This window comes from Cervus elaphus, chromosome 30 (assembly GCF_910594005.1).
Source record: "Cervus elaphus chromosome 30, mCerEla1.1, whole genome shotgun sequence".
Lineage (NCBI taxonomy): Eukaryota > Metazoa > Chordata > Mammalia > Artiodactyla > Cervidae > Cervus > Cervus elaphus.
The window spans coordinates 17030965-17049713 of record NC_057844.1 but is presented as its reverse complement, the minus strand read 5'-3'; the positions used below and the strand labels follow the sequence as shown (position 1 = coordinate 17049713).

Here is an 18749-nt window from a genome sequence, read left to right as displayed (position 1 = left end):
GCATCTGAGCAATAACTGCATCCCATGAAGTGGTTTTTCTTTGGATTTTATTTACCAACCTAGACCCTTTTGGCTCAGCAGTAAAGAATCCACCTGCAGTGCAGGAGATGCAGGAGATGTGGGTTTGATCCCTGGGTTGGGAAGATCCCCTGGAGGAGGGCATGGCAACCCACTCCAATATTCTTACCTGGAGAATCCCATGGACAGAGCAGCCTGGAGGGCTACGATCCATGGGGTTGAAAAGAGTAGGACGTGATTGAACTGACTGAGCACGCATGCATAGACGGCTGGAGGCCAGCCTTTGCAGGTTTAGCTTCCTCAGGCACCAGTCATTCTGTCTGTAAACTTGAGGGCTGGCCCATCCTTCTCCCCACTAGGCTGAGTTGAAGGAAGTAACACCCCCAAACTTCATCCCTTTGGGAGAGTGGGAATTGAGAGAGAATCACAGCAACTTCTTGCAAAGAATGTCAACTTAAAAATAAATGTACAATGTGAGAGTTTCGAGTTGAGTTTTTTTGGGGGCACAATGAGGACCGTAGCCCAGGAGACAGCCCCTCAGAGAGCTCTGAGAAACTGCTCCAAAGAGCTGGGGTGGGGGTGGGGGTGGAGTTCAGTATATCTGTGATTTTTGGTGAAGTGGGAATACGTGCAATCAGGCACCTATTTTTCCAGAAGATTTCTGCTGGTTTTGTGAAGCCTTTGCTAGTCATGAGGAGCAGTTGTCACCGTGAAAGGTTTTGATGCTTTTTTAGATATGAGGAGATACAACAACTGGGCCCTTAAATCAGGTCTGGAGAACATCTAACTATCTGAAGATCTGCTCTGACAGTTTGCCTCATTTCTGCTATCCAGTCTGAACTCCCTTTAGGGGGTTGAAGGTCAGCAGCACCTGATTTCATGCTTATAGAAGTAGACGGCAAGCACCCTTGGCAAGTGCCAATTTGTAGTTGACAGAACTATTTTCACAAATCCTCCCCCTCTCTCCGCTCTGACTACTTTTCCTGGTCTCTAAGAAAGGGGGCACGGAGCCAGGACGTGGATTTTAAAAAATGGAAGGCTCTACATAAGGTGATCTCGTTACTAAATGAGAGGAAAGGCCCCCATCTTGGGGCCTGGGTCAGGAAGCTCTTTCCTGCTCTGGTTCCTGTTGCCAAGGATGAACCCGAGTTTGATGCAAGCAAGACAGGCCTTTATCCAATGGTCAGAGGATGGAGAAGGAGAACTCAAACTCCAAAGGCACTTTCTCTCTGAAGGGAGGACAGTACAGGAATTTAAGGGTTAAGAGGCAGCCGGGTCATTAGGGCTCAAGGGAGTGGGCAGAGAATTCCCTGGGTGGAGAATTCCAGGGCCAGCCCACGTGCAGTCTAATACGCTCCTTTGAACCCAGCAAGAATTGTGCCAGCAGAGTACAAAGACCCTCCTCCAGCAGAGATCTAAGCACGGTGATGGAGCAAAGTTAACTCCAGGACACGTCCAGGTTTTATCTGCATGGGCATGTTCTTGTGCTCAAATCAGAGCTAGCTGGGAGTGGTTGACCCTTGTATGTCTCAAAATGCAGCTGCATAGCACTTCTGCCGAACTCCAGCACTTGTGAAACAAACTCAGAGAGAAATCAAGGCCAGGAAAACCTTTAGCCTATTTTGCCCTCTATCTAGGATCTAGCCTGTTCAGTCTGGTTTTGTTGTGGGACTTCCTAGCGTCCTGTTGACAAAACCCAGCTAGCCTGTCCAGTTTAAGACCAGCTTCTGTGCCTGGGGCCTGGGTGACATACCATCTGACTGACCTCGTCTCGTTATTTGATTCCGCTGCATTGCCCTTTGGTCAAACTGGAGCCAGGAAGAGTCCAGCTCACCACAATTGGAACTTGGACGTATTATTTTATTAGTGGTATTATGGGAATTACATGTTAATGGAATGGTGTTACATATTAATGGTAAATTTATACCCCCATCATTGTACTCCTCCACATTTTTTCTTTTTCCTTCTGTTGACTCATTTTAGTACTTTCTTGTCCCTTAACACATTTAAAAAATGCCCAAGCATCTTATCTTCTAGTCAACACAAAATTTCCTTTACGGGGAACTGCAACTCAACCTCTAGTTGAATAATGAAGAGCTCGTTGCTTTGTAAGGCGTTGTATTTCATTGTTAGGTTAACTTGTCAGGAGTTTCATTTTAAAATTTAGAAGTAAATTCTAAAAGTATAATGATTTAATTATACAAACCCCACATCCTGTTTTTAATTGAAGTACAGTTGATTTTACAATATTGTGTTAATTTTGGGTGTATGATACAGTACGTATTTTTCAGATTCCTTGTTTATAGGTTATGAGAAGACATTGAATATAGTTCTCTACGCTGTGCGCTAGATCCTTGTTTATCTGTTGTGTGTGTAGTAGTGTGTCTGTTTATTCCCTGCCCCTAATTTATCCCTCCTCCCAACCTTTCCCCTTTGCTAACCTGGTTTGTTTTTTGTCTGTGAGGCTGTTTCTGTTTTGCAAATAAATTCATTTGCATTATTTTTTAGATTCTACATATAAATGATATCATATTCCTTGTCTGACTTATTTCCCTCAGTATGATAATCTCTGTGTCAATCCATGTTGGTGTAAATGGCAATATTTCATTCTTTCTGTATAACTGAGTAATATTCCATTGTGTGTGTATGTTGTTTGTTGTTTAGTCGCTAAGTCGTGTTGGACTCTCTGAGACTGCATAGACTGTAGCCCACCAGGCTCCTCCGTCCATGGGATCTCCCAGGCAAGGATACTGGAGTGGGTTGCCATTTCTTCCTCCAGGGGAATCTTCCCAACCCAGGGATTGAACCCACATCTCCTGTGTCTCCTGCATTGGCAGGCAGATTCTTTACTGCTGAGCCACCAGGGTGGGAAGCCAGTGTGTGTGTGTGTGTGTGTGTGTGTGTGTGTGTATCACGTATTCTTTATCCAGTCATCTGGTGATGGACACTTAGGTTGCGTCCATATCTTAGCTTAGTGCTGCTATGAACATTGTACTACATATATCTCTTTTCAAATTAGAGTTTTCATCTTTTCCGGTTATATGCTTAGGAGTGGGAATCTTGAATCATATAATAACTCTATTTTTAGTTTGTAAAAGAACTTCCATACTATTTTCTTCATGGCTGCACCAAGTTACATTCCCACCAAGAGGGCAGAAGGGTTCCCTTTTCTCCATACCTTCTCCAGCATTTATTTATAGACTTAACCATGAGAGTCATCTGACAGGTATGAGGTGATAACTCATTGTAGTTTTGATTTGTATTTTTCTAATAATGAGCAATGCTGAGTGTTGAAGAAAAATTAATCTCTTTGATCTAAGAAAGAAACAAAAAATTTTATTTGAGCCACATTAAGTATTATAACCTAGGAAGAGCATCTCAGAGAGCTTGGAGGATGGTTCACCTGTTAGAAGTCAAGGCATGGTTATATTCAATATAAGTTTCTTTTGAGACAGAGCGTTGACTATTAAATGACATATTATTGACAGTTTACAAAATCCAGATCTAAGCATCACTGTGACCCTTACAAGATCAAGAAGGAGTGTTATCTTTTAAGGAGTTGTCTTACTGATGCTAGGAGTATGTTGCTCTTTAGACAAGATGTCTCCTGATTGGGTGGTAATTCAGATGAAAAGTACTGGGGAGAGAGGAGGCCAAAGAACAGAGAAAATTTTTATGTTTAAATTTTTCTTGTCCTGCCATAAAAAATTAATTTTATTTCGCATGAGTGCTTTTTCTTGTGCCTGTTGGCCATCTGTATGTCTCCTTTGGAGAAGTGTCTATTTAGGTCTTCTGCCCACTTTTTGATTGGGTTGTTTGGGTTTTTTTATATCAAGCTGTATGAGCTGTTTGTATGTTTTATAAATTAACCCCTTGTCCTGTTGCATTGTTTGCATGTATTTTCTCCTGGTCGGTAGGGTGTCTTTTCATCTTTTCATATAGTATTTTCTGAAGTCTGAGAGGCTTGTGCCTCCACCTTTGTCCTTTTTCCTCAGGACATATCCCCACTTTTTTATGAAAGTGAAAGTGAAAGTCGCTCAGTCATGTCACTCTTTGTGACCCCATGGACTATACAGTCCATGAAATTCTCCAGGCCAGAATACTGGAGTGGGTAGCCGTTCCCTTCTCCAGGGTATCTTCCCAACCTGGGAATTGAACCCAGGCCTCCAGCATTGCAGGTGGATTCTTTACCACCTGAGCCCAAGGGAAGCCCACTTCTTTATACTTCACTTCAAAAAAAATCTTTGAGTTGGTCACTTTTTTGTTCAAACTTCCAAAATGGTACCCAGGATTTAAGACCTTCAATGATCAGGTCCTAGGCTGCCCATTTATCCTGGCTGTATTTCCTGGTATATCCCAAAGTAAGCCCCATATTCCTGCCCACCTGGGTCACACGCCATTCCTTGAGCTCTGATTTTGTTTTCCACTTCGCATCAGCACTTGACACCATCTCATCTCCAGTTCACTCACCAAAACTCCACCTGTCTTAGTGTTAGGCCGTTCACTGCCCATTCACCAGTCAGAGCCTACCTATTTCAAAAGTCCAGCTCAGAATGTCTCCATCCTCTGACTGCCCCAGACAAAAGTAACTTCTGATGTTACATTCTTATAGCAGAGCATTGATACCATTCGTATAGCAATTTTTCATGTTTTATCCCACACAGTATGCATTTGTACTGCTGTGGGTTAGTTTCCCCAGGAAGCAGACTCTGAGATAAGAGATTAGCATGTAGGGAATTTACTGGAATGGAATCTCAGGAGCAGCATGTGTGGAGGAATAAAGGAAGGAGAAATGAGCCGAGGAGGAATTGGACTGTGATGCACTCTTAACAAGGGCTTCAGCTGTGCCTTCAGGGCAGATTCTTAAAGACATCAACCGTAAAGATGTAGGGATTGTTGTTCTAATGAGAACCCACTGTGTAACACAGGGAACTGTATTCGGTGCTCTCTGGTGACCTACATGGAAAGGAAAGCCAAAAAAAGAGGGGGTATATGTGTACATAATAGCTGGTTCACTTTGATGTACAGGAGAAATTAACACAGTATTGGAAAGCAAGTAGACTCCAATAAGAAAAGAAAAGAAAAGAAAAAAAAAAAAAACACCCCACCTCCGCATGCTTGAGTATTCCTCTTTCCCCAGTGGGCAGTGGGCAGAGTGACCTGAGTAAACAGCCATAGCTTTCTTTCAAAAAGAACTGAGGAAGCACCTTCTCTCTACTGTGGCAGGGTCTTTCTTTGTGGGGACCTGACTCCTCCCTCAGGCAAGAGATCCTGGGCTAAGAAGTGGCCCAGGACTGGGACCTGGACAATGGATTGAGGGTTTTGACTGGGACAACTGTCCTTAGCCACTCTCATCCATCCCTCACTTCTTTTGACTGTAAAGATTGACCAATACCTTTGTTGGTTGCCGTCTATCTTGGCCCTAAGAGCTCTGTGTTCTCGTAACTACAGTTTTCTGAGGGTCATGTCCCTCTGGGTACCGCTCTGACCTTGCTGCTTATTATAATAATTGTGCCCAGAGTGTCACAGCAGGTTAAGGACTGCCACCTGGCTTTAAAGCAAAGCCATCTCATCACCCCCGTTGCTCTCAGGACCTCCCTCTGCAGCGTCATCTCTGACCATCAGCCTTCAGAATCTACTCCCACCTCCCCACACTGGTCTCCAAACTAATACCTAGGGTTAAGTCATGACAGAATCCGAGTGTCCAAGTGCTGAGTGTGTTAATAAGCAAAAAGATCTCTGCCCCTAAAGGGGTGTGCTTGCCCATGATACTAGATTTGACATTCTAGTTAGAGCCTTGGGAGGTGCTGTTAACCACCACCAGGATGACTCTTGGATGCTTGGAGACAATAATGGCCTGTTCTAAGTGAACCAGGAATGTCAGAACTATTGTGGCAGATGTTGAAAAGGGGGATCAAAATATTCCTAGGGCATGGGACTTGCCTGGTGGTCCAGAGGCTAGGACTCAGTGTTCCCAATGTAAGGGGGCCCGGATTCCATCCCTGGTCAGGAAACTAGATTCCACGTGCCACAGCTAAAGATCTGGCATGCTGCAATGACGGCTGAAGATCCCATGTGCTGCAGCAAAGACTCCGTGCAGCCAAATAAATAAATACTAAAAAAATTCCTAGGGAAGGATATCCCATAATAAAAGCACTGTGGAAGGCTAGGAAAGTCACCAATAACTCTGTTCCAGTGATGAACCAAAGACATTTGAAAACAATAACGAATGTGCTTGTGAGAGGGCCACCAGCATTGTTAAGAAGCTTGGTGGTGTTTTTTTCACAGCCAGAGTAACTTATTTTATGTAATTTCCCCTTGATTAAATAATAAAGAGTTCTCTTTGGTTAAAGAAGTAAACAATACGGAAAAGTATACAGTTAGGAAGAAAGACACGGAAATTTCCTCACCCTGAGAAGATATCACATTTTGGTGATTGTTCTTTCATGCATTTCTCTATACATTTATGTGAAAGTGAAAGTCGCTCAAAAAGTCGTGTCCGACACTTTGCTACCCAGTGAACTGTACAGTCCATGGAATTCTCCAAGCCAGAATATTGGAGTTCCCTTCTCCAAAATCAGATTGGTTATATTCTTTGCAACCAAAGGTGGAGAGGCTCTTTACAGTCGGCAAAAAGAAGACCGGGAGCTGACTGTGACTCAGATCATTAATTCCTTATGGCCAAATTCAGACTTAAATTGAAGAAAGTAGGGAAAACCACTAAACCATTCGGGGATGACCTAAATCAAATCCCTTATGACTATACAGTGGAAGTGAGAAATAGATTTAAGGGACTTGATCTGATAGACAGAGTACCTGATGAACTATGGGTGGAGGTTCATGACATTGTACAGGAGAGAGGGATTAAGACCATCCTCATGGAAAAGAAATGCAAAAAGGCAAAATGGCTGCCTGAGGAGGCCTTACAAATAGCTGTGAAAACAAGAGAAGCGGAAAGCAATGGAGAAAAGGAAAGATTATTCCCATCTGAATGCAGAGTTCCAAAGAATAACAAAGAGAGATTAAAAACACAACCTTCCTCGGTGATCAATGCAAAGAAATAGAGGAAAACAACAGAATGGGAAAGACTAGAGATCTCTTCAAGAAAATTAGAGATACCAAGGGAACATTTCATGGAAAGATGGGCTCGATAAAGGACAGAAATGGTATGGACCTTACAGAAGCAGAAGATATCAAGAAGAGGTGTCAAGAATACACAGAAGAACTGTACAAAAATGATCTTCATGACCCAGATAATCACGATGGTGTGATCACTCACCTAGAGCCAGACATCCTGGAATGCGAAGTCAAGTGTGGTTTCTGGGCTTCCCAGCTGGCACAAGTAGTAAAGAATCCACCTGCCAAAGCAGAAGACTCAAGAGACGCAGGTTCAATCCCTGGGTCGATAAAATTCCCCTCAAGTAGAAAACGGCAACCCACTTCAGTATTCTTGCCTGGAAAATTCCATGGACAGAGGAACCAGTGGGCTACAGTTAATGGGGTCTCAAAGGGTTGGACATGACTGAGCACTCATATATGTGGTTCCCAGTTACTGATACTATGAATCATCCTGCAACACATATCCTTGGACATATACCCTTAACACTGGTTGAAGATTTTATGCTTAAATTGTACCAATAATTGACACAAAACCTCTGAATGTATTGCTTTTGTGAGCTCCTCTTTATCTCTTTTGATAATCAAGTCTCCATAGATTTATTTCTAGAATTTAGAATCTTTTAATCAGGCTTTTCAAAATAAACCATCCTCCACCCTGTTGTCAAAGTTATTCTTACAATCACATGGCACATGGTGTCAGTTTCCTAGCTCCTAATTGCCTACAAGATAAAAGCTAAATATTTCAGTGTGCATTGGAAAACTTCTCTAGGGGAGAATGAAGGTAAGTGTCCAAACTCACTTCTGTTTGGCTACCATTGTTCTCTTGCCCTAAACACCTAAATCCTACGCTTGGCAAAAATAAACATCTTTCCATCTCCACAACAATGCCCTTTTGTCTTCTGCCAGCCTGCCTTTCCACAGCTTACTTACCCAGTTGCTTCTTTCATGAAGCCTTTCCTAATAGTGACAAGCAGAAGTTATCATAATTTTTTGAGCTTCTAGAGTTCTTGGTACATGGTTTTGTTTCAATTTTTAATTAAAATTTTATCTGAAATATTTTTAGATTTACAGAAAAGTTGCAAAGATATTAGAGAGTTTTTATATATACTGCACCAAGTTTCACCTAATGTTAGCTTTTTATATCATCATGCTATTATTTGTCAAAACTTGGAAACCAACATGGGTACTCTACTATTAACTAACTGCAGGCTTTATTTAGATTTAACCATTTTTTTCACTGTTCTGTTCCAGGACCCAATACAGGATACTGTGTTTCATCATGTTGCATATGTTCAATTTCTTGAGTGCATTGTTTTATATATGTGTGTATATGTATGCACACATACATATTAGTTTTCAGGTAGAAGGAAGGGTAAACTTGGTTCCTATTTCTCTATCTAGAGTGAAGCAAAATCTAGGTTATTTAAAAATCTATGGTGAGATCCTCTTTTATTTCCATATTTTGTTTCCTTTTCATAATTACCTAGAAGCCCTTCCCTGTATAATTTATCTTATTTTCACTTTTTACTTAACATCAAAATCCTGTCTGTGTTTTTCTCATAGGGGCCAGGTTTTATGTGCTCTTCCTAGAACCTCCAGGCAAGTTCAAATTCTGCAGAATGTTACTACAACATACAAGGTAATTTCTCCATCTTTCATCTTCATATTTCATATCTTCATATTAAGTTTTATGAAAGAATGATGTGCCATGTTCTCGCCTATGTGTTATCTGACTTGTATATAGTTGGTATATTCCCCTCTTCTTGTAATTTTCTCTTCTTTCCCCTAATCACTTGATTCCCCAAATAACACTTTCTTCATTTGTGCTATTAACTTTTCAAACAGTTAAAATAATAGTGACTTGTGATTGAAAGTGCAAACTTACAAAGATGCTACAATAACAGAAGTCCAATAGATGTTATAGCAAACACCCTCTTCCAACAACACAAGAGAAGACTCTACACGTGGACATCACCAGATGGTCGACACCAAGATCATATTGATTATATCCTTTGCAGCCAAAGGTTGAGAAGCTCTATACAGTCAGCAAAAACAAGACCAGGAGCTGACTGTGACTCGGATCATGAGTTCCTTATGGCCAAATTCAGACTTAAATTGAAGAAAGTAGGGAAAACCACTAGACCATTCAGGTATGACCTAAATCAAATCCCTTATGACTATACAGTGGAAGTCAGAAATAGTTTTAAGGGACTAGATCTGATAGAGTGCCTGAAGAACTATGGACAGAGGTTCATGACATTATACAGGAGGCAGGAATCAAGACCATCCCCAAGAAAAAAAAAATGCAAAAAGGCAAAATGGCTGTCTGAGGAGGCCTTACAAATAGCTGTGAAAACAAGAGAAGTGAAAAGCAAAGGAGAAAAGGAAAGCTATATGCATCTGAATGCAGATTTCCAAAGAATAGCAAGGAGAGATAAGAAAGACTTCCTCAGCGACCAATGCAAAGAAATAGAAGAAAACAATAGAATGGGAAAGACTAGAGATCTCTTCAAGAAAATTAGAGATACCAAGGGAACATTTCATGGAAAGATGGGCTCAATAAAGGACAGAAATGGTATGGACCTGACAGAAGCAGAAGATATCAAGAAGAGGTGGCAAGAATACACAGAAGAATTGTACAAAAAAGATCTTCACAACCTAGATAATCACAATGGTATGATCACTGACCTAGAGCCAGACATCCTGGAATGTGAAGTCAAGTGGGCCTTAGGAAACATCACTATGAACAAAGCTAGTAAGGGTGATGGAATTCCAGTTGAGCTATTTTAAATCCTAAAGGATGATGCTGTGAAAGTGCTGCACTCAATATGCCAGCCAATTTGGAAAACTCAGCAGTGGCCACAGGACTGGAAAAGGTCAGTTTTCATTCCAATCCCAAAGAAAGGCAATGTCAAAGAATGCTCAAACTACTGCACAAATGCACTCATCTCACACGCTAGTAAAGTAATGCTCAAAGTTCTCCAAGCCAGGCTTTAGCGATACATGAACCATGAACTTCAAGATGTTCAAGCTGGGAAAAGGCAGAGGAACCAGAGATCAAATTGCCAACATCTGCTGGATTGTCAAAAAAGCAAGAGAGTTCCAGAAAAACATCTATTTCTGCTTTATTGACTATGCCAAAGCCTTTGACTGTGTGGATCACAATAAACTGTGGAGAATTCTGAAAGAGATGGGAATACCAGACCACTTGAACTGTCTCTTGAGAAACCTGTATGCAGGTCAGGAAGCAACAGTTAGAACTGGACATAGAACAACAGATTGGTTCCAAACAGGAAAAGGAGTACATCAAGGCTGTATATTGTCAACTGATTTTGTAATTATATGCAGAGTACATCATGAGAAATGCTGGGCTGGAAGAACACAAGCTGGAATCAAGATTGCCAGTAGAAATATCAATAACCTCAGATATGCAGATAACACCATCCTTATGGCAGAAAGTGAAGAAGAACTAAAGAGCCTCTTGATGAAAGTGAAAGGGGAGAGTGAAAAAGTTGGCTTAAAGCTCAACATTCAGAAAACTAAGATCATGGCATCCAGTCGCATCACTTCAAGGCAAGTAGATGGGGAAACAGTGGAAACAGTGACAGACTTTATTTTCTTGGGCTCCAAAATCACTACAGAGGGTGACTGCAGCCATGAAATTAAAAGACGCTTACTCTTTGGAAGGAAAGTTATGACCAACCTAGACAGCATATTAAAAAGCAGAGCTATTACTTCGTCAGCAAAGGTCCATCTAGTCAAGGCTATGATTTTTCCAGTGGTCATGTATGGATGTGAGAGTTGGACTGTGAAGAAAGCTGAGCGCCCAAGAATTGATGCTTTTGAACCATGGTGATGGAGAAGACTCTTGAGAGTCCCCTGGACTGCAAGGATATCCAACTAGTCCATCCTAAAGGAGATCAGTCTTGGGTGTTCACTGGAAGGACTGATGCTGAAGCTGAAACTCCAATACTTTGGCTACCTGATGGGAAGAGCTGACTCATTTAAAAAGATCCTGATGCTGGGAAAGATTAAGGGTAGGAGGAGAAGGGGACAACAGAGGATGAGATGGTTGGATGGCATCACCGACTCAATGGACATGAGTTCGGGTGAACTCCAGGGGTTGGTGATGGACAAGGAGGCATGGTATGCCCCATGTGTCCATGGTGTCACAAAGAGTCGGACATGACTGAGCAACTGATCTGAACTGAACTGAATAGATGTTTGTTTTAAAAGCTTAACTAAAGTGTAAGCATAAAAACACAAAAGAAAACTGGCTAACATTTTCATGCCTGGGACTGAACTCCCCTGAATGTAGAAAACTGTTAAGAGTTACAAAATATCATGATAAAGAGATCGCTGGCTCCATGGTTATTGGGCTAAGGTTTTCTGAGAAGATTAGAGATACAAGAGACTTGTTAACGGGTCTGCTTGTGAAGGATGAAGAAGGAGTTGGAGGTGGAGGGGGGCACCCACAGACCATTGAGCAGCCGCCACTGTGCAGAAAGGAGGATCATGTCTGGACAACTTCTAGACTGCAGGACAATCCTGAGGAAAGTTTGACTGGACGATGTAAGTCCTTAAGACAAAGTCAACGGCAAGAGGAAACCCTAATCTGGCAGGAATGGGCCTGCGATGATATGCCTGCAGCGCACCATCATTGACTGGCCGCAGCCCTGGAGCCACTGAACCTCAGCCTGTAGGGGATCAAGAGGGACGGCAGCATACAGGGTCAGAGAACTCTGCGTTTCCCATCAGAAGAGCAGCCTGCTATGTCTCCACAGCCTCTGCACTGCAGACAGAGGACCTCCTGCCAGAGGAAGCATCACAGATTCAGGATTTAGGGTTTGTTTGGTCACTGCTTGGCGTGTGATTTTTAGACAGCTTAGCTTCGAGCCTTAATTTCTTCATCTGAACAATCAAAATAATAACTCCTGCCTAGATTATGGCAAAGAGTTAGTAAAAAGATCATAAGCAATGGGTGTGAAAGTGCTTTGAAAAAGCACAGTAAAGCCAGGAAAAAAAAAACAAAAAACTGTAAATATTATGGGAAGGTTTTGGCCAAAGACCACAATTAGATTAAAGGAAAGAAACACCAATGTGATGTTAGAATCAAGGGTATGGGATTTTTATTAAAGAAAAGCACCATTAATCAACTTTCTTTCCAGACCAACTTTCATTTCTCTTTAAATATCTGACATACACCTCCAGTCCTACAGTTGGACTGTAAATATTCATGCGTTCATTCATCCGTTCATTGCCTCAGCAGATATTTATTGAATACCTAGTAAAGCCCAGGCCCTCATTAGCCACTGCGGTTTCAGAATAAAACAAGCCCCCTACAGAATAAATGTTTAACTACCACATATGTGAATGGGATTGGTGACTGTGAGTGGACCAGTGACCAGAAATTATTTTTTCATTTCTTTTATAGATACTCTTTTATGGCGTTAGCTACAGATGAGAACCATGTGAAAAACTGTCTTTGTTTTATCAATTTTTCTTCTTGAAACTACAGATTATTCTCTGGCAGCCAGTAATAGCTGAATATATTGTGAAGCAATACGAAGTCCATTTTTTTGTGAATGCATCTGATGTAAGCAATGTGAAAGTCCATTTAAATGCGAGCGGAATTCCATTCAGGTAGGCGTAATTCTTGAGTAACTATGATAAGCACTAGGACATGGAAACCTGCTCCAGAATTCTTGCCTGGAAAATTCCATGGACTGAGGAGCCTGGTGGGCTACAGTCCATGGAGTCACAAACAGTCAGACATGACTAGCAACTGAGCATACACAAACATTATAAGCAACTCTGATGCATTTGGGGCTTCCCAGGTGGCACAGTGGTAAAGAATTCACCTGCCAATGCAAGAGACTCAGATTTGATTGCTGGATCAGGAAGATCCCCTGAATCAGGAAATGGCACCCCACTCCAGTATTCTTGCCTGGAAAATTCCATGGACAGAGGGGCCTGATGGACTACAGTCCGTGGGGGCACAAAGAGTTGGACATGACCCAGCAACTGTGCATACACACACACACACACACACACACCACACAATGCATTTACTAGTGGATGGTATCATTGCTTCCTAGAAAAATGAATACTTACATTAAACATGCCACATGGAAAGCTCTGGAATGGACTTGTGATGAAGCCCAAGAGCCTGGCTCCATGACCTCAAACAAGTGGTTTACTGCTCAAGACCTTGGTCCCTTGTCAGAAATGGATTGTTAGACTCAGTGATCTGTGGAGCCTCTTATGATTTCTCCCAGTTCCTTCTTAAAATTCCTCTACTCTCTTCCTGGATTTAGGAAGCAAAATGTCATTCACTTTACTAGGCTTTGTGATATCGCTTAAAAAAGCAGCTGCTAAAGGGAATTTTGCTTCAGGAGGTCAGTGAGCATTCCGGAATGTCTGGCCCTAAACTAAAATATGCATTAGGTATGATTTCTGTTCAGGGTCCATGCCTTCTTCCTTTTAGAGTCTCCTGTCCGTATCTCCTTTCATATCCATTACCCAAGCATCAGTGTTTTCCTGCCACCCTAGCACTTCCTGGATGCCAGGCAATCTTTGAATAATACAGTATGATTATTATAATAACAGGTTATTAGTATTTGATGCCTTTCAGGAAAGGTGCTGAGCTTTTCTATATGCTGTATCTTTTAACCCTTATTAAACCCTGTGAGGTAGATACTATCCTCACTGTGTGTAAGAAAAAATTTTCAGGTTTACAAAGGAATTTCTCAAGGTCAACCAGCTAGAATGTGGCACATCTAGGACTCTAACTCAGAACTGTCTGATGATAAAGCCTTGGCTTTTACCTGTTGGTCTAAATAAAAGTCTGAGCCACCAAGGAAGCCCTGGGAGAAGGAAATGGCTACACACTCCCCTATTCTTGCCTGGAGAATTCCATGGACAGAGGAGCGTGGTGGGCTACAGTCCATGGGGTCACAAAGAGTTGGACATGACTGAGCAACTAACTCCAAATAAAAGTAAAAAACAGCTTTATTAGAATGGTAGCTAACTTTTTCTGGTTCATCCCAGGTGACAGAATGGCCCAATTTTGTCTTAGTTAAAATGTTTGTGCCTAAGTTAACTGTGTGACCCCTTGCAAGAGAAATTAAATGAGATCACTTTCCCATACCTTCCTTATTCCTGTGTTCATTTAAAAGGCACTAATAAGACACAATCAAGAGATGTTGGTAATGTTGGAGAAAGGGTCAGGTTTTGAAGGCCCTGAAAACATACCCTACAGAAGCCACTGTCTCTCCAGTGCGCATGTGGCTCTATGCAGAGGGCTTGTTAATTTCAGCTCATCATGTTAGTGGTGTTTTCACCTTGAGCTTGCTAGTTTTCTTAGTAACTTTCCCCCCAACACTTGCCTGTTGTGTCTGCGATGGGCCACAAGGGAAAAGCAGAGCCCTGCTTGGAAACCAGCTCATACTCTTGTTTCATCACCCAGAGTCCTGTTGGAAAATGTGGAAGATCTTATCCGGCAGCAGACTTCCAATGACACCATCAGCCCCCGGGCGTCCTACTCCTACTACGAACAGTACCACTCACTAAATGAGGTAAGCTGTCACATTTCTCTCCGAAATTCTTGTTTTCATTGAATGAGCTTTGCCATTTCAGCCATGGGAAATTATTAGAGGATCAAAATTGGTGGAAGAGGGTGAAAAAAAATCACTATTAGATTGATTATACAGAGGTAATTGCTCCTTTTGTAGACATCTTGCCTGGAAAGACTGTATTATATTTTGGACTTTGCCCCTCTAAGCAGGCTATTTATCCATAGCTAAGAATATCTCTGACTGTCAGGAGTAACATTGCATTCTAAGGAACAACAGGAAATTAAAAAATAGGACCTTTTTATTGAAACTGCCACCAAAAAAATAGCAGTCCGACGATTATCCTAAATGAACTCTTACTGAATAATTGCCACATTATCTCACTGAATTAAAAGAATTTATTCACTTATATTTAGGACACAGTAAAGTGTTTAAGTGTATTTTATTCCCTTTAGAAGGAACCTATTTAATAATAGTAATAGTAATGATTATGATGATGCCTGTATTTTAATATTTAAGAAATTGGGTTTTTTTTTTCCTCTTAGTACTTACAGGTTCTAATTTTCCTAGAGGAAACCTAAGCTTGATACAAATATTCAGTTGACCTCAATAAGCTTTCACATCATATTCTAAGGGCCAATTCCCCATATTTGTTCCCTTAAAGGGTAAACCCCTTGGAGCCCTTTCTTTTCAATCTAATATTCTCCAAGTAGTACAAATCCCTTGATACCTTTTATTCTTTCATAGGAGTACTGCTATATTCCTTAATAGAAGTTTTTTTTTTTAATCACTTTTGGCTAGGTGCCCAGAAACTGTTAAGAACCATATCTGTATTTTTGAGACATCTAACACTTAAATAATAAGCATCAATTTTCTATTTAATCTTCAAACACATCTGTTCCTTTCCAGTTTGTTAAATCAGAACTCAGTCTTTCCTAGTGGCACAGATGGTAAAGAATCTGCCTTCAATGCAGGAGAACTGGGTTCGATCCCTGGTCGGGAAGATCCCCTGGAGAAGGGAATGGCTACCCACTCCAGTATTCTTGCCTGGAGAATTCCAGAGACAGAGGAGCTGTCAGGCTGCAGTCCATGGGGTTGCAAAGAGTCAGACATGGCTGAGTGACTAACACTTTCTTTCAAACCAGAGATCAGCGTGCTTCTAGAACCGATATGCCTGGCTGGTAGATGGGGATCTTAACATTTCAGCCCTGTCCTTTTCTCTCCTACCTTGACTTTGTCTATTCCATCTAGACTATCTCCATCCAGCTGCCTACATCAGCCCTGCATGAGTAAACTCGAGGCCTGGAGTTGAGAGGTTGGGTAGGCAGTATTTACAAATGGAGAAGGTGACAGTGTCACTGCTGCATTGGGTTTGGTGGGAAGAATGAGGTGCCTTAAACAGAAGTATTTAAAATATGTTTCTGGGTTTTCCCTGGCAGACCAGTGGTTAGGATTCCTTGCGTCCAGTGCCAAGGGCCCAGGTTCAATCCCTGGTCAGGGAATTAAGATCCCACAAGCTGTGTAGTGCAGCCTAAATAAATAAATAAAGGATATGAACATTTAAAAAGAATTTGTTTTGTTATATTTTAAATATTTTGTTCAAAGAGGTTATTTTTTTCCTCACCCTCTCCCAAGGAAAGAGTTGGAAAGACATGGGAGGAAAATAGTATTAGTTAGCCATAGTTGCAGTAGTGTTAGCCACTCAGTCATGTTCGACTCTTTGCAGCCCCATGGACTGTAGCCCGCCAGACTCCTCTGTCCATGGGCTTCTTTAGGCAAGAGTACTGGAGTGGGTTGTCATTCTCTTCTCCAAGGCAACTTCTTGACCCAGGGATTGAACCTGGGTCTCCTGCATTGCAGGCAGATTCTTTACCATCTGAGCTATAGTCTGTCGTAACAAAGTGCCATTTACTGAGTGGCTTAGACAGCAGAAATTTATTCTCTCACAGTTCTGGAGGTTGGAAGTCCAAGAACAAGGTGTCAGCAAAGCTGGCTTGTTCTGAGACATCTCTCCTTGACTTGTAGATGGCCACCCCCTCACATGGCCTTTTCTTAGTGTGCGTACATCCCTGAAGCCTCGCTGTCCATTCTAGTCTCCACTTATGAGAACCCCAGTCGGGTTAGATTAGGGCCCACACTGACACTTCAGTGCAACTTAATTACTGTTTTAAAGGTCCTGTCTTCAAATACAGTCACATTCTAAGGTACTGGGGATTAATATATGCATTTGAGGGGGAACACAATTCATTTCATCACAATGACATTTCAGAAAACAGTTTGGACATCTTCATCCCTCCCATCCTGAATCTTTTCCAAGAGGTTTGTAGCAACTGCAGCAACCTTGCTCCCCCAAATTCTGCCTTTCTTCCCCTTCAGCACTGCTCTTCAGGCCGCATTCATGTTCACTTGGAGAGCAAAAGGGGTTTCTTTTGTCATTGACTCTCACTAGGAAGTTTTAAGTAAGCTACAGTAGGGGAGAAAAACAAATGACCAAAAAACACGTCTTAAAACAAATGGCAAAAGAAGAGCATTATTCAAAGGATGTAACCTTGATTATTGCAGATGAGATTTAAAGTTTTCTGTAAAGCTACCTTACTATAATTAATACAGCACACCCTCCCTTGTTGGAGGAAATCTACCGAACTGTCAGTGCTGTAACACAAAATAGTTGGATGGAGCACTCCTCTTAGATGTATGCATGCCTTAGAGGAGTAGCACAGTAAACAGAGGAAATCTCTGACGGTTAAATTTTCAACACTGCAGACACTGACAGCGTTGGTACTTGGCAGCAGGCAGAACTTTCAGGAGCATCTTAGTTCCTGGCACAGGACAACCCATCACACATACCACTCGCCCTAGTTACGCTCCTGCAAGAAGACCCAAGGATAAGTGGTGCTCCTGTTCCCGTCAGCTAGGACTGCTATTTGAAACTACCTTCAGCACGTTTCCTAGAAATGAGGCCAAGGGTTGGTTATTCCCATTACCAAAGGTGTAAACATTTTAAAATGGCCCCTGAGAAGTTGGTCTACTTTAAAACATGACCAGGCTCCACCACTCAACACCTGCTTTGAAGTGGAGGCTAGCCTAAAGTCAGGCCTAGAATTTATTTCTTTTTCTCCTTCTACTATAATCTTGTCAGCATCACAAACCACTAGACTTCTGCCTAGGAGAGAGTTTTAGAATCAAACTCCTTCCCTGGATAGAAGACATTCTTTTTTCCTCCAGATTGTTCTCCCCTTTGCTTCTCATCATTTCATAGCCCTTGTTGTGAGTCCACAAGTCTCCAGTGGGAAACAAAGGCAGCTATATATATCCTGTGCAAAGACAGTGCCTGGGGCTTCCTTAGGTTACTCTTGAAAAATGAATATTTTTTAAAAATCTCATATAAAAATGAACTCTTGAATGGTAAATAGGATTTTATACACAGAGGTGAGGATTCAACATGATCAGCCTTTAAAAATTACTTAAGGAGCTATGCTTTAAAGATGATCTTTTCCTACTTTGTCATAAGTTTCTTAGTACATTTCCACTTTCCCAAAACCTGATACTTCTCAAAACTTTAATATTATTGATTTTCCTAAGCAGCAGAAGAAACACTCTGCCTCAAGTGTTTTAGTTCCTCATTATCTCCACAGAATTTTTTCTAGAGGGATAACCCTTCCTGGAAGAATTTGTCTGTTTCCTTTGTCAGGGAAATACTTTGAACTTGCTCTGTGACCACTGGTTTCTGCTTTGATAGATCTATTCTTGGATAGAAGTTATGACTGAGCGGTATCCTGATATGGTTGAAAAAATCCACATTGGATCCTCATACGAGAAGTACCCACTTTATGTTTTAAAGGTATGTTATGGGAAGAGTCATTGATTTTTCAACTTTGGGGAGGTATTAATTCTCCAGTGGTGATTGTTATTACTTGGATTTTTTTTTTTTTTTGAGTTCTGGAAATATGTGTATTACCAATGATCCTCAACTTGAATATCCAGATCTTTAGTGATTGGTGATTACCTTCGAATTTCCTTTACTCCAGTGTTGATCTA

At 41.6% G+C, this 18749-nt stretch overlaps 1 protein-coding gene across 1 annotated transcript in view; it reads left to right on the top strand.

The window, feature by feature from the left end:
- The window catches only part of CPB2 (carboxypeptidase B2), a 52774-nt gene that overhangs the window by 5533 nt on the left and 28492 nt on the right, over positions 1–18749 (top strand). Inside the window, exons 2-5 of the mRNA XM_043891926.1 lie at positions 8701–8776; positions 12656–12780; positions 14606–14714; positions 18451–18552. Coding sequence (XP_043747861.1) covers positions 8701–8776; positions 12656–12780; positions 14606–14714; positions 18451–18552 — 412 coding nt within the window. The remainder of the gene's footprint in view (positions 1–8700; positions 8777–12655; positions 12781–14605; positions 14715–18450; positions 18553–18749) is intronic.